Genomic DNA, 25,562 nt, shown 5'->3' with positions numbered 1-25,562 from the left:
AAACACACAGCACAGGATGTTTACGCTGCTGAATTTGGGTTTGACATTTACTTAAAGTGTAGGCTGTGTGGTATCAGCCTATACCACATTTCTAGGCTGTTGTTTTCTGATTTCTTGCTATGCTTTGGTATCATTTTCTCAAGTCGCAGATTTTCAAAAGGGTTGGCAGCAGAAATATTCCATAATATGCTTAAGGAAAACATAGTAAAGAGTGCTATTTACAGTTTGAAATTCATTGGTCTGTGCTCTTTGTAATCTTGATCAGTTTCTTCATGGCATTACTTCTGAGCCAGGAGTTCAGCTGGAGGTGATGGTTGTTGACAGGAACAAGGAGTAACACTCTCATTAAAGCCTTTTTGACATCAAGGTGACAGTGCTCGCAAATACTACTGGTCAACTTCCGGTTGATCTTTCAGCACCCGTGTTTTTAACAAGGGTGTCATGTAAAGGTCGTTTCAAACAGAAAGCAGGCAAGAGCCCGAGACTAAACTTCACAAATATTATTATGTAACACTGAACAAAAATATGCAGCACAATGTCTTAGTCATTGCTCTCACTGCTTAGCATTGGCTGTATCAGGGCAAACAGCATTTCATACCTGATTTCAATTAATTTACCTGCAACTCTACATCTCAAATCACACACCCACAGAAGAAATGCAATAATTCTTCATTTTGGCAGGGACCATATCATCTTTGAGAGTCCCCCCTCTCAAAACTACTATAATATTAATAGAATTGTAAGCTATGGACTATTCAACTCATAAAAAAAAAATGCAATTAATAAATTGAGTAAAGCTCTGTAACCATTATATATTTTACTTTATTATTATTAATGACATATTTTAAATTAAGCGTCTTAAAAAATAAAACAAATTAAGTGCAAAAATCTGTGACGTGTATCATTCTGTTTAAGCAGCTGCACTTAGTATCAGTGGTTTACAAATGTATTTATTTGACATTTAGCAAACAAGAGATTCAGAGTTCCCTTGTGAATAAGCGAGCAGCTAAAAGTAGTCCGGGTCTTCGATCTGTTCTCTTCCTTTTTTTAAAATATTAAATACTTGTTTGTGTTTTTGGTTTGTTCACATATTTCTCCTGCGTCTTTTACCCAGTGCCATTGTCACCCACTGTTTTCACATGTGTGATCGTTGTCACCCGTGTCATATTATGTGTCCACTTCCCTGAAATCCTTATCCGTTTGCAAGCCGTCTTATCCTTCCTTTAATTTGTTGCACTTCATGCATGCATTACTTCATCTCTCTCACCACGGATACAAGCCATCAGAGGACTGAAAGTTATTGGGGGCACAAAGCAGTCTGTGCCAATGGTGACAAAGATAAGAGACATGTGTGAGATCATCAACAAAACATAGTAATAATAGACATGAGGATGTTGAAATTGTAACTCCAAAAATGCATTTATTTCATACATGCACTAAAAGCCCGCATAAGGACACTTTAATTCATGTGCTTCTTCATGTTTTTTCATTTGGCTTTGCTGCCGCACTCTATTTATTTGCTGTCATTCCAATTTCTTTGTGATTTCCTTGTATTTACTTCAGGAAAGCCAAAAGCCAAAAAAAAATGTGTGATCAAATTGGCAGAGATGTTTTCTTTATATCCATGAGCTTTGCCTATTGGCTTGAAGTTGCGATGGGAGGCTTTGTCTGACACTTTACAGTTTTTCTTTCACAGGTGCCTTCTGATGATGTGCACAGTGCATGAGGATAATTTAAACATGAGCTTTTGTGACTGTTTCTGTGGCCCTCCATACTGCTGTGCATTATTAAATGAGGGGAAGAATCGAGGTGAGAATTAAGGTAAAACCTCAGACCACAAAATCTTCCAAGCATACTGCCTGTGTTTGTGTGTGTGTTGTATTAAAGTGTATGAATGTGCCATCATTCACGGCACTTGCTCTGGTGGCCACGGAGGGTTAGGGGGTGGAGCTCTGGTCAGCCATTGATAAGGAAGCCCAGTGACAAGAACCGTATGCCACTTGTAGATAAAATAACAGAACAAAGGGAGACAAAAAATAGAGAGGAGACTAAAAAAACACTGATTTTGTAACCGTGGCGACTCTGAATCAAGGTTACAGCGTGCAGGGGCAGACACATTTCCAGACACTGTAACAGGATTAGTTTCACCATAGAGTCTAATGCAGCTTTGTATGTGTTGTAGTTTGTGTGTTTGCCTGTGACTGAGGATGCAAGCATCCCCCAAATGCTCACACAAATAAACACTTGCCGTGGTCAGACCTTTTTTTTAATACTTTTATTAGATCCCAGAGCATGTGTTTACATGCCATTTGCATAAAAAGCAAACAAACAAAACATACTCACACACACAAAAAAAAGAACAAAACCCCCTGTATCATATAAGTGTAAATGCCACATTAACATTCCCTGCCACACATTGATTTAACTCCTTTGGCTTTGCTGGAAACAATCCTGACTGGTGACAAATACGTCTGCAGCATTGAGGCAAATTAGAACAGTCCAGAAGTAATCATAGCACGCCTGGGAAGAAAACTAGACAAATAAATGGGACTGAAGTAGATCTGAGTCTAGCAGAAAGTCCCAAGTTACACCAGCACCTGGAATTTAAGAAACATGTTTATTTGTTCTTTAACACAGAACTTTTGTCACAGTCCCTGTGAAGATATCTGACACTTTTCACTAGTAAAGTGGTCGCAAAAGAGCCTGTCTGAGGCTGGGATGATGTGGAGGAGCAGGTGGTGGAAAGACATGTAGCTTTACAGAGGGATGAAATCCCAGAACTTGAGGGGCAAGAAAAGAATATTCCAAGGAAAACTATTACAAGTCGATACAAGTAAAATATTGATGCATGTTCAAATTTTGACCTAAATGTGATTAGATGAATGGACATGAATGAGACATGCATGATTCACTAACTTAAATCAAAGTTGTTTCTGTTTATGTTAACATACAAACATGGAAGAAAGTGGTTTTTTGGGGGGGGGTTTTGTGGACCCAAGTTTTGGTGTTGTTGAGATTTGGATTCGTGTTATTATAGCTGAGATCAGGATTTCTGTTTTTATTTAATATTATTACTCTTATCATGTTAATCTTCATGTTTTTTCATTTTCCCAGCATTTCCCTGCCTTTGCCTCCCTCTGTCTTGTCTATGTTGTCTTCCTTGTTTACTTTAGTAATTGCTTTTCTTTGTGTGGTGCTATTTCCTTTGCCTTCCCCTGATTTCCTGATTATTTTACCTGCTGTTTGTTGTTTCCTTCTATATTTTGCTCTCACCCGTGTCCTATTTCCTGAAGTCAACCCAGGGTTTACTTAGATAGCCGTGGGAACACCCATGAAAAATATGACCACTCATAACCATGGTTACATACATGACAGCAGAGTAACTGACTTGATAAGGAAAGATAAAACTATAATAGATGTAATCAGGATGAAAGTAAAACAGGTGGAGTATTCATTTCAGTGGCTGGTTTATGCCCGGTCAGGGAGAGGCAGCCTTCTGCTGTAACAGGTTAGGGCTGAGGGATTACTGTATGTGCATATATGTTTATGTCCCAGCACACATACCATTTTGCTTATACTTCCTTTACCACAGCCATGTTTACATTCTTGTTACAGCTGGATGACACTGTGAAAACATCTGTGCTGTGGTTCAGCATCATCGACCCCTTTTCACCAAAGAATTCATCCCACGGTTGTGTATCTCTCTGATGCTTATGATGTGCTCGCAAAGCAAAGATGAGTGATATTGTGCTCATATTGCGTATGTCAACAGCAGCCTTTGGATCATTAATCAAGAATGTTAAAGTATTTCACACTGAGCAGAAAAGCAGACAAAAAGCTTTAAAAGTACGATAAACCTCAACAGATCCAAAGGAAAGCAACTTCATTTAATGCGGAGACACCAGAGGATGGCACCTCTGTAGCATTAAGTCCCCGAAACATATTTTGAAGATAATAAGAAGTGATAGAGATCAAATGAAAAACCTTTAAAGTGTGTAAGGAATGGGGCCAGGCAGTGATTTTCTTCCTCTCCCCAGGTATTTCCAGGCAGCCAGGAGGGCTGATTGAGATTTTCCTCTAGTGATATGGAGGTCCTGTCGGAGAAGAGGTGGAGGAAAGCGCAGGATGTCTTATCTCCTTCGGAAGAACTCCCTATGAAGATATGACTAACTTGCTCTCACACAAGGGCACTGAGTCATTTCAAGAGCAGTTGTTGCCTTTTGCGGCCCAGGAGTGCTTCTTTTACGTGAAAAAAGTTGCCATCTTATTTTCTCCTTGTTTGCGATATCTTCTTATATATGGCAAACACTGTTAAACCCCTTTAAGCTCTCAGTGGGTAGTAGAAGCACACAGGAAAAACTCTGAGACTGTGTGAAAAAAAAAGTCATTTATTTCATTCCAGTGCAGCTGAATCAATGCCCGAGGTTTATGACTGACATCTTTGAATGAACAGAATATGCAGTGGAAAAAGACAGCGTGACTCAGCACAGGAGCCACAAACAACTTCAAAGTTTGGGACTTTCAGCACATTTATTACCAAACTACATGTGTTTCATTGGTAAAACATACATTGATTTGTTAAGTATTTGTTTTCAGAGGTAAACCAAGTTTGCTTTTTTTGTTTTTTTAAAACCTAATTTGAATTTTTCCATGAAAAGAAGAAATTTCCTATTTTAATCACATCTTAACTAGAGTTTTCTGATTAAAGAGCAGAGATTATATACTGCTGGAGCATTCATAAGAATGTCTGTTGTGTGGTATGTTGCTTAAATTAAGTTTTGTTGAGTTCCTGAAGTGCCCATGACTCAAGAGATATGACAGTTTTAAATCCTTAAGCCTAAAAAGAGAAACTTCACATTGTTTGATTAGAAATGGGCTTGTTGAGATGCTTCCCCCCAAGAAAAACTGTAGAATTAGATATTTGAAAAAATGCCAAAAACACTTCATGTTTTCCTAAACACTTGTACCTTTGTGGTTGTAAAAATTATGCAAATGAAGTTGTTATACTCCCACAATATAATTTAGGGAGATCAAATTAGTTAATTGCATCACAGTGTGCTATTTTGATAAAGACATGCTATAATTATACTTCCAGTATTGATTAAGCTGTCAGTTATTTTAAATCATCCAAATGAAGGATGATGCTGAATGTTTGTTACTACTGTCTGGAATGTCTTGATGCATGCTCAATCATCCAGGTAAGTAAATCCCAAAAGGTCTATTCTGTTCATCTGGACGCAGCGTTTACAGTGGGAGAAACATTTCGTCACTCATCCAAGTGACTTCTCAGTCTCAGCTGACTGCAGGTTTCTATAACCTTATAAATAGTACATTTGCACAATAACTGAGCCTAGCCCACTGAATGAACAATGAACAAAGCCCACAGAATGACAATTTGCATATTAATGATCAAGAAATTGACCTCACAGCCCAGTGTTCATTCAGTGGGCTAGCTTCAGTCATTGTGCAACGAACTGTTTATAAGGTTGGGGAAGCCTGCAGTCAGCTGAGACTGAAGAAGTCACTTGGATGAGTGACGAAATGTTTCACACTAAAAACTCTACATCCGAATGAACACAATCAACCTTTTGGGACTGTCTGGAATGAGTTATGCAGGCATACCTTAAATTAATACCTGAAATTCACGTGAGGAGGCAAGTGTGCTATAATTGTGTCATATCTCAAAGTTTAAAGTTTTATATTAGGTCCAAGCACAAAAGCAAATTTTGGGATAGTGGATAATGTTAAAAAAAAGAAAAAACATGAAACACATGTTAGCTCCAAAGCTTCATTTTCCGGATTTCTGGGGTACCAGGTTCATTCTCATCTACAGGTTATAATGCAGGTGCACATTTTACCTGCAATTAATCACATGGCCATTACAGACTGGTTCCTTCAACCGGGGTGGTTCTTCTGTTCTGTTGTTCTGTTTTAATCCAGTTCCAGAGTTCAACTACACTAATACAACATTCACACAGTTTTTGGCCTGATTATAGGGGACCAAAGAATTGCAAGTGGTCAGCAGAAAGTGACTGACCACACAAGTAGTCTGGAGTGTAGATACTGGCATTTGTGGAGCAAAGTACGCAGATGGCTGATGGAGATGAAATGCTGGATAATATGGGTCAGATGACGAAATTAGATCCATGACAGATCAGCTGATGGACTCGGAGAACACAGTCAAAAAAATAATTGGACAAGAGTGGCGAGTTTGTCTAAGGTCAATTCTATAGAGTCAGAAAACAGCGATTTGCCTATTTGTTAATTTTTGGCAAAGAAAATTCATGTTAGTTCTTTATATTCCCTCAGTGTGATATTATCTTTGAGTGTTAAACTGAAAAAGCAGAAAAAAACCCCAAAGAACAATAAATGGTTATATGGAACAAAGTCAATATGAGTGGATTTATAAGTAAGCCAGTCACCATTTGGCAGTTCTTAGAAAAAATACACTGTCTTCCAGGTTTCACTAAATATGGCGACAACAAAAAAGACAGAATGAGAAGGCCACACATTGCACCGGTGACAGCTGATCTATGCTCCCATATAAGTTACTGTTTCTTCTGGAGTGGGATGGGACTCGATCGATCTGTTTCTGTCCTCAGATTGATTTTAATGTTGACTGGCCCTATCAAATTTGCCCTTCACAAGAACAAATTGAGCATGAGTCAACTCATGATTTAGCTGAGTGATTAATTTTTAGAGCTTCTGTCAATTATGGTGAAAACAGAGTAATACTTACCAACATCATTAGAAAAAACAATGTCATGACACTTACCAGGGGTTGAATAGATGAAGGCACCTGCACATAAAGTTAGAGAAAACAGGGACTAGAACATAAAATTAGAATGCAAATCCACTGAGAAGTTAAGGAGGCTTTTAAGCAGTCATGTGCATGACAACATTTCTTGTTTCTCTGAAATTTGACTAATACTATAGCAGGAGTAAGGATTTTGAAAATGGAAAGATGGCTGTAAAACGATAAATATGACCTTAACCTTGAGTAAAATTTGTGTGAAGACCCATTAGGTGAGTACGTTTAAGTTTCAATAAAAGCTAACCAGCACTTTAGGAGGAGTAGTGATTCTTGTGAACTCAGAGGGGACACAAGGATGGACATACAATGGACGCCTTGTCATTGCATAAGCTCATCAGTCCTTTGGCCGGATGAGGTAAAACATACATTGCTGTGTTTCATAAACATAGCTTTAGTATAAGTCTTACTTTGAAAGTCAGTGTTCTTTATTTCTAGTTTGTGTTGCAGCCTTTTCTAGTTTCACTCCTTCTCTGTGGTAGGTGAGTGAATATTTACATTGAATCTGCTAGCGACCAAAGAAATCACAAGGTGGGCTTTGTTGCAGCACTCTCTTTGTAGCCAATTCTACCTAACGACAGCAAGCAACCTTGTGAGCTGGTCGGAAATACAGTTTTTCATAGCGACTCGAGGGAGTTGCTGATTAGTTTCTAGCCCCGTCTGACAGGGGCCTTAATTCATAGTTTTCAAATGACGCCAAAGCTACTGGGACACGTACTGCAGTCCTTTGCCCTCCCACACGGCGGCATTATTTACTCACCCAGATCTAAAATACATGTAGCTGTCCGTAATTTCAATGCTTTCATCCTGTGAAAGCATTGAAATTATGTGAGGGATTCTCCAAAAATGTCACCCAAATAGAGCTACAGGATAAATATTCTGCTGGAGCAGAAGATGGATCACAACAATTTGTAGTTTCTCTTCATATCTTCATTTTTCCTCCATGGATAGATGATGCAAGTAGTCTTGTCTTGAGACAGATTGAAAAAACAACAGTTTTGTCCTGCAGTACTACCACCTGTGCACTACTGAGTCATGATGGAGTAATGTTTAGCCCGCTAGCGTAAGGAGTCGATCACATAACTGAAAGATATGAATTGAGTTCTTTTTAACACTGCATTTGATGACCTGATGGTTAGTAAGTTGGCAGAGACAAAAGAATTCCAATAGCGCACAAACCTTCAATCTTTGCAATTTCAAAAATGTAAAATGTATTTATTTTTCTGTTTTCATTGCAGAGCATTCTTAGTGGAAAATCTCTGCTATCTCTGTTTGTTCAGGAAGAGCAGGGAAACTGAAATTAAAAAGCTCTCAGAGACTCAAATCCATTTCAATGTTCATACCCTAAAGAAACAAGACAGTTACTTGCTGGTGCAGGCTTTCCAACCCAGTGCCACTAAGCAAACTAACTACAATGATAGCTTTCCACTGTGTAGCCAGAAGAAAAGACTGAGATAAGTGGTCTGGATAAGTGGCACAGTATGAGTTTTACTGAATTCTGTTGAATAGGATAGAGAACAGCCAGTTTTTGGCTGTAATATTTGTTCTCTACAAGTGCTCAGTAAGGTAAGTTTTAACGTCATTTCAAGCTTAAGTTTCAAATGTTGATTTTATGCAGCACATATAGTCAAATTTAAAATGTCACAGGCTCTGTTACATCTTTTCATTTGATTCTATCCCTTCGACAGCGTTGTAAGATTGAATATATTGTGACAGTGCGTCTGTTGTACATTAAGGTCAAAGTTATTAATTTTAAAACTTAGCTGAGAACTGAGCAGATTCATTAAGCTTAAGTCTCAATCTGAAATTCATCATCTTGTTATTTTAATTAGGGTCAAAGAGACATCTATGTTTTTTATAATAGGAAAGAACCCTTTCTGAACTGTAAAATAAATGATGTGCGTTTATTATACATTATGTGTGTGTTTGTGTGTGTATTCTTGTGTGATATGTGCACTCCTTTTGGTCAGTGTTCTCTCCACATTAATAATCACTATCACATGCTGAAATGGGATATATATTAAAAGTTTGACTTCAAAAAACATGCAGGATGTACAGAATATTCTTCCACTTAAACAGACATTATTCATTCTGAAAATTTAACTGGATTAACACTGATCACGGCTGTGTTAGCAACTAGTTATATAAGTCAGCTTTAATCCAACCATCAATCTTCTTTCCTCTGATCTGATTTAGGGGTCTTGGAAGGATCATTTGAAAACACAGGTTGAGTGAATAATGGTTCAGTTCCATTAAGTGTCCCAGTATAAAAGCAGAAACTCTTCAAAACAGAATGTGTCTAACATTGTTTTAGTCATTATTTTTTTCCACTATGACAAGTTTAAATATATCCAGTGTCATTTTAGTTTATTTTATAAAACATTTGCTAAAATGTACCATTTTGCTGTCATTTTAATGCATGCATTTCCTATGCAGTGTGATTATATTTTATGCTTATCCAGTTTTTGCTTGAAGGTGCAAATAATGGGAACATATGTCCAATGTACTGATCTATCCACCTCGAGAGTAGCTTGCATGCTGGAGGACATTAGAAGCTGCACAAAGCCCTCTTGTGTCGGTTTATCAGTCTGCCACCACTTAACACCAGGGAGAAAAGAAGAAAAAGACCTAATGTAGCTGAGCATCCCTTGATGGTTTTTTAAGATGCAATGTTTTCAAAGGATGTATGAATAATCAAGATGTTGATGTTGATGACAATGTGTTCGGGCAATTTGAATTTTCTTGCTCCCCTAATAATCCTGTGAGGTTAACAATAAAATTTATTTCTGCCTTCAATCTTGTTTAGTAAATTAAAAATGTGCATGTTAAATAATTTAAAACTTTGTGTTTACCAATTTTAGCTTCTCATTTTATTTCCCCAAGAGAGACTGAGCTGGATTTATTATTATTATTATTATTATTATTTTTATGTAATATGCCCTTCCTGATGAAATCCTCTTATTTGTCTGACCTTGGGCCAAGCACTGGCAGCATGCTAACTTGTGAACCCTCCATCCTCTCCACACACACACATGCATACATAAACTATGGAAATATTAAATTTTGCCCTTATAAATCAAGGATTTTTATGTTGCTATCTAAGGAATGCTGAGTAAATTAAATGAAGAGAACGCAGGTGATAGCTGAAACCTTTGTGCTTCCATGGTGTAAGAGTTACCACATTCACCAAACACTTGCAAAGAAACACAATCTCAACTTTGTGCAGTGGGGTCACAAGCTAGTGCACTACTGCTGCTAGCATTGGGATCTAACTAATTAGCATTAGCATTTGTTGTAAAAATCAGTTCCAAACCAAATATAATAAAAAAATCTGATATTTTTAAGGTAAGTAAACAATAGTAATAGTAAAACTATAATGTTATTGTAAACCTGATTTGTATTGTTATTAGGTGAACAATAAGATCAAGTTTCCACAAATCTTTTGTAAATGTGCACGTCTGCGTAAATTCAACAACAGTCATGTTGCCTTGATATTTTGAGTTTTCTCAACTTTTCCTTTTACAATGCATTTCTTTTAGTCTTTTGGCGTTATTCACTTCCATACATTAAGGACTATCTTGAAAGCACCCTCCACATAAATTGCAGCCATTTTCAGTAATATGGGATTAAAAGTAAAAGGAGCTCTCTGTGGACTGACTCAGATATTTCATATTTAAGTGTCTCCCTGGAGAGATTTACACACATAACACCACCAGCAGTGTTTTTAACATAAGATATTTTATTTCTCTTATTTTATTACTAGACAAACCCCTGCTGCAAAATAACAATATTGCCATCCCTCCATATATACCATACATCTACTATTAAACTGAGGCTCAGTAATATTTCTCAAAACCCAGTGTTAATTTCCTTGTTAGTGACGACCCCTTGACCTTTCAGGAAGCAAGATAAATCTTCCACCACAGACTGTAGCAGGAATTTAGGCCTCACACCTACACCCACAGTCACAGTTACAGGTGTATGCAGTAAATACTGCACGTAATATATATACAGGATATCTTATGGCTCCTCATATCAGCCAATCTTCTCATTTCCAAGAAATACTTTACGACTGCCAAGAAATAATAGATATGGCCCCTGTGTTAATTGCATTTTGAGATTCAGAATTATACAGCAGTTGGAGTCTGAATTAAGTCATATCCAAGCAGCTACTGTGACGATTCCTTGTGAATATTAAAAGGTAGAGTTGTATAATGTGGGACACAAATGTGATGCATACGGCTGGCAAATCTAGGATTGGGGGAGATGGATGGTTGATGGTGTACATGCAAATATATTTGCCTAATCTCTGCCTGACTATCCTGACTATAAAAAAGTGGGCAGTGTTGAAAATGCAGGTTAAATCAGCTGGAATGATTTTCTTAGAGTTTTAAATGTGATCTGCTGTCATCTTCTTTTCACTGAATAAAGCTGTGGAAGATTCCCTTGGCTGCAATCATGGCAATTCCACCCAGGCTATATTTCCCCGTTTAGTTCATCAAACTCTGCCTGGATGCAGCGCAGAGGTTTGACACAAGCTTTCAGGAATTATTTAAGTCATCGCTGTGTTTTATCAGTCACAAAACATACGTTTGTTTATGCATAAATGTAAGAAAAAAGATAAAACCATGAAATGCAAATATGAACAAAAATGCTTGTAGTATTGAATATAAAGCAGTCTGTAATGGCAGGTCACCAAAAGGGTTTTAGGGACTACAAAGGCTTTTGTGCTGGTGGGCACAGGATGTTGGAATTAAAGGAAAGTTGAACCTGAAACAGCGTAGTTCATAAAATGTTAAATAATCAGGCTCCAGAGTCATTTGCCACCTGTCCACCCTGCTTCCTCAAACACGTGACCGAAGGAAGCGCTGCATAGCAAACTGGGAAATGCTTATTTTCCATTATCTGGGATTTACACTGGGACAACAATGAAGTGCCGCTGCCAATTCAATGAGCCCCAAGCCAAGAAAATGTCACGGTGATGGTTCAAGGCACAACCAAATGAGAGGATTTCAAAACATGAATAACCTTGTTTCTGAGAAGTTATAAGCAATGCAAAGTTGGCAGAACATAGTAAACAGTTAAGTGGGCTGTTTATAAGATGATCCAGAAAGTCATCACACATTATTTTAAGCATTGCACATACAGGTTGGTAACATTTGGTTCAGATATTTAGCCTTCTGGTGAGTTTGTGGCCTTAAAACAAAACATAAGTAAAGTTACTCATTCATAAAAATGACTTTTATGTTTGCAGAATGCATATAGCTATGTTAGAGAACAAACAAACCAAATAAATGGACTAGTCAAAAACAATGCACCTGAATTGCAAATCAAGGAACTTTAGTTAATCAACATAGATTATATTAATGTAAGTATTTTCAGAACAATTTGTTATGCATTTACCAGAATAGCAAGCAGGCCAACACATCCCAACATATCAGCTAAATTTGTCCCATGATTACAATCTTGCAAACAAAACAAAACTGGTTGATTTGGTTCACAAAACAAATGAAACAGTCATTCTTGTGTGGCTTATATACAGTATGTACGTTAGGTGTTCATTCATGCAAAATAATTCTAGAAAACTAGAGCAGTGACTGAAAAACTGTGAGAGATTTAAATGATAAGAAAAATGGTAAAAAATGGTACCAAAGAAAATTCATTAAACTTTCATAAGAAAAGGGAAAGCCAAAAGAACAAGAAATAAATCATGATGACTGGGTTGGTTAATGCAGGTAGATTTATCTACTGCTTGATATAAAGGGTACACATTTTTCTCTGCAGTCAGCAAGTCACAAAGCTAAACTCACAATGTAGAAATATCATAATATGGAAAAAATATAGCCATTCCATTGCTGCTTGAAGATGCAGCCCAATAAAAACTAATAAATGAATAAATAAATAAATAAATAAATAAAATGTTTCCAGCATCAGTTAAAGAAGAAAGCTAAAGAAAGAAGAAAACATCAACAATATACACAAATAGGTGTGTAATTCCACCACTGTGGAATAAGTCATTTTACTTTGCTTTTAGTCACTATTGAGGATACCTTGATAGTTTTCAATTAAACACACACACACACACACACACACATAAACATGGTCATATTTTCATATAATTGCCTTTCAGCATGTCTCTTAGACGATTGACGCTAGATTAAACGGTCTGAAGCATTAATTTCTGCCTTGTTGTGCAAGAACAGACAGAGCCAGGAACTCCCATCATAAACAAAGTGTTTAATGAATAGTAGATAATGCAGCATGGTATCCTGTAAAATTGCACACTACGTGAGATAATCCATGTATTGGTGGCCTCAAAGACAAGGCCGTAGGCTCCAGGCAAATGATTACATTCATGATCTTAAAAAACTCAGATCACTTTCAAGGGACAAATGTATCACCTTAAAAATGTTTGCTTTTCTTCTCTGCGTGAAGCCAGGACAATTACTGGGAACAGAACACTTCAAAGCCATTTTGTTCACCACAGTTGGGGGTTCGCTTTGAGGATATACTGCTACCTGCACTACACATAATACAGAGACCATTAGGGTTTGCAATAAAGAAGATACACTGTCTTTCACATCACTGGCTCACTGGCCAAATAGAAGGAGAAAAAAAGAAGCACATCACCAGCTTGCTGGCTTCGTAGCTGCAGTCTGTGTTTCTGATTTTGTTCGAGATCTGCAACATTGCAGTGTTTCTCTACAGAAACCTTTGTTTGCTCTCACTCCCAACTGAAATAAGAGTGGTGTAATGAGTTCGTTTTTTAAGAAGCACCTGCTAAAATATGTCTTACATCTGTAAAAATAATGCAATTGTATATATGCATGTAACTGTGTACTAACATATCCAGGTCACACCATGCGCTTGTTAGTAAAACAAATAAACCAAAACAATTGTTGTGCGTTTAACTTGTACTCCCGCATCTCCAGTTACCTCCATGGATTTCACCTTCCACAGTTCATGTTCCTATGATCTCGTGTGTTTAACCTTATAGTTCTTTTGACGTCTCGCAGTTCATGTCTTACCATCTGTATATAGTCACTGTCTGCCACAGTTATAGTTCAGTAGCTCTTGGTTCAATTGTGTTAAGTCCTGTGCATATCACTGTTCACCTTCACTGTAAATAAATATCATGTTTCACTATTCTGTGCCTCTGTCTTGGGTCTGCTATTCAGTCCATTCCCGTTGTTCAGACTGCTTCGCTGTGACAAAACTAGAACTAGAAAACAGAAAATTGATTATTATTTTTATTAGGTCAGTGATCAGAAGCAATGCTGATTTTGATGCATTTTTATTTTTAATAATTACTTGGATATATTCCTATAGAACATGAGATAAATATTATCATAGTTCTATTATTGCAGCACCTTGAGGTTGTGATTTGACACTGTTGTTGTGATTTGGAGCTACATAAATGAATTTGAATTGAGTGAATAACAAGTTTTTTTTATCACTAATAATAATAATAATAATTTTATAATTATATAATCTAATTATAAAAAGAGAATTATTATTAAATGTAAGTTATGTTCATCTTGTACATCTTGCCTTTTTATCTTAGTGGTTGATAAGTGGATTTTGAATGTTTACCTGTTTCTCACGGACACCCTGGTGATCATCATGCAAAATTCTTGCCTTTTTTGGCTGTTGGGAGCAGCTTAGGGCTTTGGCATGTGGACCACAGGATTCAACTGCCAATTTTTAATGAGTAGTGGACGATGCCCTCTACCACCTGAGAAAATGCAGTGTACTCTGAAAAAGTGGAAATTTATCAGACAGAGAGAGACTGTCATGGTGCAAATTTTTTTCTTTCTTTTTTTTTTTTTTCTTTTTAGTTTATTCTTCCCTTACATGACGAAGATATTTTAAGTTCAACTTTTGTACGGTCTAGTCATGAATTCAGCTCCTTTATTGTCTCTGAGTATATTTGTATTTCTTTTTTTTGGGGGGGGGGGTTGTTTTTGTCTCTTAGGTTCCTTTTGTATCTTTGTCTTGTCCATGATGAGAGTTAGTCATGCCCTCTAGTTATTTATCTGTATCCTCAGTCATGTCTCTGTTTATTCTCTCCCTCTGTCTCTTGTGTCTCCAGCTCCCCGGCACTTGGTCATGTCTGGCTATTGTGTGCTTGGTATTCTCTTCCTGTGCCAAGTTTGTGCGTTTTGCATCCTTGACTCTGTCTTTGTGCTGTGTTTCCTGTTTTACTTGAGTAGTCCTTGTCTTTATGTCTAGTTTGCTCCAGCTGTGTTCCCATGTATCTCTACTTTCCCTGATCATGCTCATATTTATATGTTGTGTCAGTTCCCCTTTGTCCCTTGTCGGAGCGTTTGTTCACCTACCCCTGTGTCCACATCTTTCTAGTGTTCCAGGTTTCTACTGTTTAGTTTTCCAGTTTAAATTTCTAATTTAGTTTCTCATCTAGTTTTGTCACCCTTGCATTATTTTGTCTACAACCTAAATAAACAGCCTCTGCTGTTTTGCTCTGAAGCATTATGTTTTCTTTGTTTATTTGTCTCTTAAGCAGTCTCTGATGGAAGCAGTTATTTATCAATGAAATGCCACTTGACAACATACTTAACTTAAATCTATAAATGCAAGCCAGCTATTAGCATTTCATATATTAAATAGGACCAAACCAAGAATTAAGGAACTGAATACATTTATGCTACATGCTAAAACTAGCTGTCATTTTACAGTAAGTGGGGGACTGGAATAATTATCTTACTTTTCAAGAAATGAACACACACTTAAACAAAAGCTGCATCTCTGAGAGTAATGATATAGTATGAATGTTGAATATTTGAACACCAGGCAATTAGAGCACTTTATAATTAGGGATGGGAACTGAGAACCTTTTCTATACATGAACTGATTTCTAGTAGTCAAATTCCTTGGAATCGCTAGTCTGCTTGCCTGTCAATCCCGCTCATCAATTCTTGCACTTGCGCTACAGTCACCTATATAATCAACAATAATAAGGCAGTTTACAGCGCGGATATGGACTTACTTTTTTATTTCACAAAGGACAAGAGCTTTATAGAAAAGTGCAAACTGAACCCAGGACAAAAACATTGCATTATGGTACTAACACGATTTTTAGTAACTGGACTAACTGTGTCCACTTTCTGAGATCCATGCTGAGAGTCTGAGACAAGACTATTTACTTATATGCACACTATTCTCACATATGTGAAGAACAGGCACCCTGCAAGCTTTCTGTATCTGTATTTAGACTTCAAATGTTTAATTATCCATGAAGATAAAAATGAGCAGATCAAGCAGAAGATTAGCCTGTCAAAAAAGATAGCAGTTATTTCTGCACATTGGTATTATATGAAAGGTTTTGCATATTTAAAAAGTATTGGATATTTGTTTGGCAGTAGTGACAAAGAAGTATAATAATTGGTATGGTACCTACACCTTCAGACTGTAATTGATGCAACCTGCACCCATGAAGTAGTGAGTGAGGGTGCAAAGGCTTCAACTTGTATATGATGGAAAAAACAAGACTTTGAAACTAGGGTCCATCTTACTGTTTGTCCTATATTATTCCTGTATGTAGAATTTACGCTGTAATTGACACAAAACGTCTGCCAGCCGCTCCTCCTCTGGGATTCAGAGGCGATCTCTCTGTGTCGATACACTAGCGATTAGCTCAGTTTGTTGATCCATGTGTTCAGAGAATAAATTCCCAATTCTTCTGTCAAACAGATGAAACACGTATACGAGGTGGCCATCTGTCCATTCACAACTGTGCAAAAAAGTCAAAGTCACATTTGGTTTTTTTTTAATGGGCATTTTTCCATTTTCACAGCATAATCTTCATGTGCACTGTGTAAAGATTTCACCAAAATTCACGCACCTATAAAAACCCCACTCAGTAGAAGCTAATTAGCAAAGTCGTCAACATAAGATTCTCGGTATTGATGAATTTTACATACACAAAATGATAAAGAACTGCTAACAGCAGTAATATTGTCAGTGCTGTGATATTCTGATGTGTTATTTGTTGTTTTAATTTATCCTGGAGTCAAATTTTTGAGTCTCTTTTAAGTAATGCATTTTTCCGGATTTCTTTGCTGATATTTTTTTTCTCTCTATTAAAATGAAACTACCATAAAAGTAAAGACGTTTCTTTTTAAGTGAGCAAACTTACAAATTCAGCAGAGGATTTAATAATTGCTTTGCCCACTGTATCTGATGTGGAGAAGATGACCCCATACACCTTTTGCCTGTTCTGATACTATAGCTGTTCTCTGCTGATACTGACTGATAGGTTTGTAGATTAAACCTATTCGCTGGAACGTTCAGGACAATTTACTACACAGCAAAATCAAGACGCAAGTAGGCAAACTTCTTGGTGTTCCTCATGCATGAGGGAGGCCTGCCTGGAGCCAAGTGTCATTCCACCCACTTGACCTCCGTCAGACTCTCAGCCAGGTTCCCCATAGCACTCTTTTTATTGTGGTGACATGAATATGCATAGGTTCATTAACATATGACGTTTCATATAGGCACACATGTGGACAAAGAATACTGTGTAAGTGTGTGTGTGGTGTGTGTGTGGGGGGGGGGGGGTCAAGATGTGACCCCGTGAAGACTCCCCAAAGCTGGTGCCAGGAGTCTAGCGGTCCATCTAAACAAAAGGCTCTTGTACTTAACCAGATATACGTGTGTTTGCTATACCATATACCAGCAAGAGAAGATACACCTCTCCTAGGAGGTGTGTGATCTATGCCAGAACACTCTGAAGCAGAGTGAACACACTCCCCTCTTCATGCTACACAGAGTTGTTACAGACCTCCTAGGATGAGACATTCTTTCAATATGCTACATTTCACTGTGTGTTATACTTGTATAACTATGCATGTGACAAATAATAAAGAACCTTGAACCTTGAACCTTGCCATCAACTATATACTTCTAAACACAAATGATTACATGTTTCTTAATACAAATGACAATAATAAAATATAAACCCATCACTGACCACCAGTCCAAATTCCTGATCACATTGTATATGATGATCTCCTCCAGCTGGCAGGAACCTCATGTGTGAGAGCAAACGAGGCTTTGCTTGTTGGTAATTTCTGAAGCTATAGTCTTATGATAATGTTACATGTGGACAAGGTAAGTACTGATGGCCACAGAAAGACACCTTGAAGATTATTCACATCACAAGTTTTGTACAACAAAACACATGGAAACATTCGCATGCATGTAGTTACACACACACACACACACACACACACACACACATACGGGTCTATGTGGTATGGCGGGACTATACTACGTCAATCCGCCCGGTGGTGGTTTAAGTGGACTACCCTTTTGAAAGGACTTAGAGCCAAGGGAGCGAGGTTAAAGTGTTCGAAAAAATCTGAAAAAAATTTGGGTCACTTCAGACCTCATACACTCCCTATAGAAGTCTAGATACACTGATACACACCAACCAGACTCTATTGTGTTTTCTGGAGACATTGTCCACTTGACAACAATGTGTTTTATGAGGTCCAAAAAAAACAATATTGGGTCTTTAAAGGGACAATGATGTAATATGTAAATAGCTCATCATTACCATGAATACACATCTGACAGGACACAGGATTACTGGAACATCATTTTATTAGTGTTCTTGGATCTGAACATTAATTTTAACCATAAATAAAAAAAGAAATCTATGGACAAAAATGCCCACGCTTCCCACAGAAATATAAAAATATAGAAAACAGAAAAATTAAAAACATTTAAAATGAATTTTAATAGTTTAAAGGTAAATATTAAGGGGAGAAAATATGCATTTATAATTTTTTATTTTAAATATAACCCGTCAAAAAAAACCCTAAATAAATTAAATGTAAAAATTATGAAATACAAACTACTTCTGTATTTAACAAGAACTTTTTTTTCTTTAAACAGAACATCAGTGTTAACAACAATTGGCAATCTGACCAAGATGTAAAACCACAGCTCTCTAAACAGTTATTTTAGTTCATTTTTTTCTGCCTTTTTGCAGTTAATCCTCTGTTTCTTACAAAATCTCTTATGTTTTGAACTGTTCTTCCTGCCAACACCGGATCTTCTACCAATTTGCAATGACTGCATTCATTTTTGGTGGCTAGTTTCCCTTCGTTTATGTGGTCTTTAAAATGCCTCATCACTGCAGCAACCTCAGCCTTGGACCACATGTTTTTGGGAGCTCTTCGGGAATTGTGGGATTGAGCAGCATTTTTCTCTGGAAGATATATAAAGTAGTAGTAGTTAAAACAAACAAAAAACCAAACAAAAAAAACAAAAAACATTTGGTGGTTAAAAGAATGGATGCTACCCTGTACTAACTTCTGAAATGTGTTGCTACCATCAATATCAAAACGAGCTAAAATTCTCTTTGAAAATTTATCAAATTTCTAAAATGAGACATTTAGTGTTCCGCTGTGAATAAAAGACTGAATAAAAAGTTGAATAAAAGTCTCTTGATGCATGCTCAATCATCCAGGTAAGTAAATCCCAAAACGTTGATTCTGTTAATCTGGACGTAGCGTTTTCAGTGGGAGAAACATTTTGTCACTCATCCAAGTGACTTTTTGCCACCACTCTGCAGTTTGCCATATGTTGCAAAGTGATGAAACAATAATAAGCTTAGAGAACCAACTGCACCCCTTACCTTCAGAGGGAGCAGCAGTCTCACTTGCTGCAGGCATTGTGAGTGGTCCTTCATCTGCTGATTACACAATTTGATTAAGTTTTAATATTTGTAACAAACATTTTATCCACAGAAACCAAGCTAGTGGTAACTTACCACAATCTACAGTGTCTTGGAGCTGCGCTGTGTTTGTGGAATCAGCTACTGCATGTACAGGCTCACTGGTGCCACACGCCAACATTGTGAGTGCTGTGTCATCATCATCTGATTCACTCTCACTGTCCTTTGTTTCAGCATCACTTAATGCAATTTCATCTGAGAAATTGTGGGAAAACCCCCCCAAAAAACCAAACACAAACCCCCCAAAAACCTCACATTAACAACGAGATATGACAAAATACAGAACAAATACTGGAAATTATAGTACATAGTTTTACTATTTAAGGCCACCACTCTGCAGTTTGCCAAATGTTGCAAAGTGATGAAACAATAGACTTCAAGAACCTTAAATCATGGACATTTAACAGAATGGTCTGTGCTTTTAGGTTTTAATTCTGTTGATAAAGCATAATATTCAACTACTGCCCTAATATTTGCTCCTTTCAATACAAACCTTCTATTTTGATCTCATCCAGTGATTTCCCCTGGATCTGGGAAAGTTGTCCTTTTTCCAGTGTTAAAAGCAGTTTGGAAATCTTGGCCAGCTGTGTTGTGGGAACTGGTAATCTGTAGAATTCGCGGTGAACGCGGATATCATGACCCAGGAAATCTGCAACCTGATCAAGTTCGTTGTTTTTCAAATTAAGGACTTGTGAGAGTGTGGCAACATGTTTTCTGAGCTGTGTCGATCTTAGATACTCAGGCTGCTTTGCTCCACACTGGTGTGCATGAACACGCAAGGAGTCCATTCCTCTGTAATGACTCATTGATCGGGGTCTTGCAAAGAGGTAGATATTAGTGGCACAAATACCACAGTCAGGCCTCCTACTAACCAGTAGTGACAGAGCATCCAGCATGCTTGGTGTTAGCAGAACTGGAACATTTCTGTCCCTTTTTCCCATTATTTCTATTCTACAGAAATAGTTACAGAGTCTCTGTTCCATTTCTGAGAGCCCCATGGCAACATCTGTGTGGAGTGCTGTTTTGTCTCTTTCAAGAAAACTTTTGAGGCGCATCTTTGAAACCTCTCCAGAACGTCTTCGGTTGAACACAATGATTTGTGAGAGTGTAACTTGTGCAAGTTGGGCATAATTCTGAGCTGTGGCTTCGTTCTCCAAGCTGCAAAAGGCACTTTCTGCAGATTTTTGAAGGTAGTGATGGAGAATCCGAACATCTTCTGTAAAGGGCAATGTTGATGGCTTGTTAAACTTTGCCTCACTCAATGTGTTCAAGGCACGGTGAGACACCATCTCAGACCATTTGGAGACATACAACTTCTTGAACGCATCAGTGGACTTGATTAGGGCTTCATCCTCTGTCATGAGGGCACGACAATGGATAATGTCAGACATTTTATGCAGTGTATGTCCCAGTTTCAGCGCAAGGCTTGGAGTTTTGTATGACAGTGTCTCTTCATCAAAACCTGAAACTTTCTTTACTGCTTGCACAACTCTCTGGAAATTAGCAGGCTTAATAGCTTCTTCCATGTTATGCACTGAGAATTCTGTGCGCAGACACAACAACAAACGTCCCGCTTCACGAAGCTTCTGTCGTATATAATCATACTTTGTAGGGTCTTGTCCATGTTTATTGTAGAGGGACTGGGCAAACTGAATAACAGTAAAGTCATTTCGCACAGCTGAGGCAATCTCATCTTGTTTCATAACAGCAAGAACCTTCCAGACTCCACTTGACACCTGCGGATAACACTGAGACTCCAGAGTTAAAGCCAGGCCGAGTACTTTGGTTCTTCCAGGTTCTTTATCCGTGTCATCTTTTGGTTTGTTAGGACATCTGCGGACATGTCTCCAAAGATCCTTGCGAACATACATCCCTTGACAATAAAAGCAATGAGCAAACTTTCCCTCTACTGCTTTAATCTTGGGTCTTCTCTTCACTTTCAGTGGTCCCACTCCACCATGCAAAACTGCAGCATTATGCTTAAAATTTCCCTTATTTCTCAATTTCTCTAACAGACTTTTACGCTCGTTTGAGTCTCTAGGCAGGGAAAATGCATGCACAACATCAGGAGCCGTTTTGTGCGTTTTCAGGTGGCGGGAAATTTTAGCTTGTGGTTTGCCACAAAAATAGCAGTAATTTCTTTTACTTAAAGTCATTTTTTCTGATTCAGTTTCGCAAAGCTCACTTTTATCTTGTGGCTTGTCCTTTGTCAAGTTGTGGATTAAATTCGTTGAATCTGATTGTTCATGCGCTTTGGAGATGTCATCTTGGCATAGCAGACCTTTTGATGTGCTTGGCAATAATGAGATGTCTTCATCTGAATCTTCATCATATGACTCTGAATCTGGCACATATTCTTCTTCTGATATGCTGTGGTTGCCATCATCATCGCTTGATATTTGATCCAGAACTGAATGTGGCAATCCATCCTCCCCTGAATATTCAGAAATTTCTTCTTTCTGGAATGTAAGAACAAAAGTTTTTTTAATTGATCAATACTTTAGACAGGTAAAAAATAAACTGAAAAAAAGTCAAGCCAAATATGAATGGGATACACACCTGTGTTGACTGGTGGCAATTCTGATTTGCCAATTTTGCAAGGCAAGATTTGTGCCAGACCCCTAAACAAACTGAAACACATTTTGATAGACTTAATTTAGCTTTGCAGTTCTATTTAAGTGAAGTAGTTTTTTGTCAAAGCATTGCAGTAATGTCAAATGCTGAAAAAAAAAAAAACAAAACAAAACTGTTCACATTAAGGATATTTTAATGACTACACATACACTGCTAATCCCCCTCCCCCCCCCCCAAAAAAGGACATCCCAGATGTGAATGAAGGAATTATTCTTATTAAATACTTTGTTCTTTAGGTAGTTGAGTGGCATGAAAGTGTGTAGTTGAATGTGTGTGGCCTCCAGATGCCTGTACGACTTCCCTACAATGCCTGGGCATGCTCGGGATGAGGTGGCGGATGGTCTCCTGAAGGATCTCCTCCAAGACCTGGACTAAAGCATCTGCCAACCCCTGGACAGTTTGTGGTGGATGGAGTGAGACATGATGTCCCAGATGTGCTCAATTGGATTCAGGTCTGGGGAACAGGCGGGCCAGTCCATAGCATCAATGCCTTTGTCATGGAGGAACTGCTGACATACTCCAGCCACATGAGGCCCAGTGTCGTCTCGCATTAGGTGGACCCCAGGGCCAAATGCACCAGCATGTGGTCTCACAAAGGGTCCGAGGACCTCATCTTGTTACCCAATGACAGTCAGGCTCTCTGGCAGGCACAGAAATGCCACCCCTCACCATTACTGACCCACTGCCAATATGATCATGCTGGAGGATGTTGCAGGCAGCAGAACATTCCCCACGGCATCTCCAGACTGTCACGTGCTCAGTTTGAACCTCCTTTCAGCTGTGAGGAGCATAGGGTGCCCGTGCTGAAGTTGCCAAACTTTGTGTTTTCTGGCAAATGCCAAACATCCTGCATGGTGTTGGACTGCAAGCTCAATCCCCACCTGTGGATGCTGGACCCTCAAGCCACCCTCATGAAGTCAGTTTCTGACCATTTGAGCAGACAGATGCACATTTGTGGCCTGTTTGAGGTCATTTTGCAGGGCTCCTCTTGTTCCTCCTTGCACAAAGGTGGAGGTAGCGGTCCTGCTGCTGGGTTGTTGCCCTCCTATGGCCTACTCCACATCCAGGTAGCACCTCCATGCTCTGGACACTACACTAACAGACACAGCAAACCTTCTTGCCACAGCTCACATTGATGTGCTACGCTAGATGAGCTGCACTACCTGAGCCCCTTGTGTGGGTTGTAGACTGTCTCATGCTACCACTAAAATGAAATCACCGCCAGCATTCAAAAGTGACCATAACATCAGCCAGAAAGCATAGGTGCTGAGAAGTGGTCTGTGGTCACCACCTGCAGAACCAGTCCTTTATTATGGTGAATTGACTATAATTTCCACTTGTTGTCTACTCTATTTGCAAAACAGCATGTGAAACTGGTTGTCAGTGTTACTTCCTAAGTGAACAGTTTGATTTCACAGAAGTGTGACTGACTTGGAGTAACATCGCATTGTTTAAGTGTTCCCTTTATTATTTTGAGCAGTTTATGTTATGGAATGGGGAATTGAGGACAATCCCAAGTATACCATTTTTACAAGGTCCTGCACCAATGAGGTAATACTGCATTTCTTTAATTAGACGTGACCACCCATTAATTAAAAAGGGAGCAGTGTTCATTTCAGCACGTCTTAACTTGTTGAACTCTATTAATGCTTTTTACTATACACTGTACCTATTCACTAAATGTCTCACCTTTGCACTTAAAGCCAAGCCACTTGAGGGAGGAAACCGGTCCCACACACTGAATGCACTTGTCCAAAGATGATATTGTTGTGCACACCAGACGATGATTGTGACACTGTTAGCAAAATATTGCAACATTTATTTGTTTTGGACAGTTGGAAAGGTGTGTTTTCAATTCAGTTGCAGATATCAACTAATAAACTTCGTCCATGTAAATCACATCACACCCAGGTGACTGCCAAACACACACACACACACACACACACACACACACAGCATCCATAAAGAATGATGATAGATTAAATTATTAGTTCATTAAGTGGTACACTGGATTATATTTACCCTTTCAGGCTCTGGATGTTTCAGGTCCAGATCATTGTTTGGAAAGCTGTTTGGTTGCGGCTTTAGGCAGCTCACAGTCTTCTGAATCTGGCTGGTCTCAGTCTTCGTGTGTAACAGATAGAGAATGAAGACAAAAGAACAGTAATCTGACAGTTACTAAAAATGCATCACTCAAGAGGATGAATAGACCATTTCACTATCGGCAAATAGCGTAAGGTACACATCGTGCATGAGAAACATTCATTAAAATCTGTCCTAGGTCAATGTTACCTCTTCAAAATCTTGCACTGAAGAAGAATGCATGGCTTCTGAGCCTTGCTGAGGCATTTCTTCATCAAGATCCTGCAACAAAGAAAAGATGGCACAAAGATTAGACCAAGTGCTCTTCTTGCAACTGTACTGGGCAGTCCTGTGCTTCTGTCTTTAATTTGCATGTGTGTGTGTGTGTGTGTGTGGGGGGGGGGGGGGGGGGGGGGCTTTCCACTCAAGAAATGTTTTCTTCTGAAAAAAATACTGGCTACAATAATTAACAACTGATTCCTTTGCAATCATCCATCCTCTTCCACTTATCCTTATCAGGATTGTGGGGTAGCAGTTTTGGGGCCTATACCAGCTACCATAGGGCAGTACAACCTGGACAGATCGCCAGTCTAACATGGAAGGACAAGCATTTGCATTCACACCAAAGGGCAGTTTTGAATCACCAGTTAACCTAACCCCATAAGCTACATCTTTGGACTGTGGGAAGAAGCCAGAGTACACAGCCAGAGAGAGCCCATGCATTACAGCAGTAAAAAGTGCCTAAAACAAGTTAAGAAGTTGTATAGTACTATCTATCTTAATGTTCAAGCCTGAGTTTCAAAAAATTTCAACATAGAAACAAAGCACATGCAGTCAGCTCTGCATGCTGTAGGTCAAACTGTCAAGACATACGAGAAGACCCCTCCTAAAACCAGAGTGATGTCACCATGAAGCAAACTTTGACGGAGTCCCCCAATAACAGTGTGGTCCTCCTAAGTCACATTTGGGTGGTTAACACACACACACACACACACACTCAGATGTTATCCAGACTTGCACTTTGAAACAATGAAAAGGACCTACAAGCCACGGTCCATGTAAATCACATCACACCCAGGTGACTGCCAAACACACACACACACACAGCATCCATAAAGAATGATGATAGATTAAATTATTAGTTCATTAAGTGGTACACTGGATTATATTTACCCTTTCAGGCTCTGGATGTTTCAGGTCCAGATCATTGTTTGGAAAGCTGTTTGGTTGCGGCTTTAGGCAGCTCACAGTCTTCTGAATCTGGCTGGTCTC

At 38.5% G+C, this 25,562-nt stretch overlaps 1 protein-coding gene across 1 annotated transcript; it reads right to left on the bottom strand.

Moving 5' to 3' along the window:
* Positions 1–18,083: 18,083 nt before the first annotated feature.
* On the bottom strand, positions 18,084–25,509 carry LOC309718485 (uncharacterized protein). Its single transcript, XM_082553751.1, has 9 exons — positions 25,464–25,509; positions 24,501–24,572; positions 24,231–24,332; positions 23,898–24,003; positions 22,134–22,204; positions 20,068–22,033; positions 19,611–19,769; positions 19,476–19,529; positions 18,084–19,046 (listed from the first exon to the last, which is right to left on the bottom strand). Exons 2-9 carry the CDS (start codon positions 24,555–24,557, stop codon positions 18,799–18,801), a joined length of 2,763 nt encoding a protein of 920 aa, XP_082409877.1. The 5' UTR covers positions 24,558–24,572; positions 25,464–25,509; the 3' UTR covers positions 18,084–18,798.
* Positions 25,510–25,562: the final 53 nt, after the last annotated feature.

Source organism: Aulonocara stuartgranti (assembly GCF_965226115.1).
Source record: "Aulonocara stuartgranti genome assembly, chromosome: 12".
Classification (NCBI taxonomy): domain Eukaryota; kingdom Metazoa; phylum Chordata; class Actinopteri; order Cichliformes; family Cichlidae; genus Aulonocara; species Aulonocara stuartgranti.
Note: the sequence above shows the minus strand (reverse complement) of the source record. Positions and strands in the feature narration are given on the sequence as shown.

What these genes read in the sequence shown, in the direction of transcription:
- LOC309718485 (XM_082553751.1), bottom strand. Translation starts at nt 24,557, where the DNA reads ATGCCTCAGCAAGGCTCAGAAGCCATGCATTCTTCTTCAGTGCAAGAT. An exon ending in CAGTGCAAGATTTTGAAGAG is followed by an intron (nt 24,333 to 24,500) that starts GTAACATTGACC and finishes TTACACACGAAG; the next exon opens with ACTGAGACCAGCCAGATTCA. An exon ending in AACATCCAGAGCCTGAAAGG is followed by an intron (nt 24,004 to 24,230) that starts GTAAATATAATC and finishes TTTTGCTAACAG; the next exon opens with TGTCACAATCATCGTCTGGT.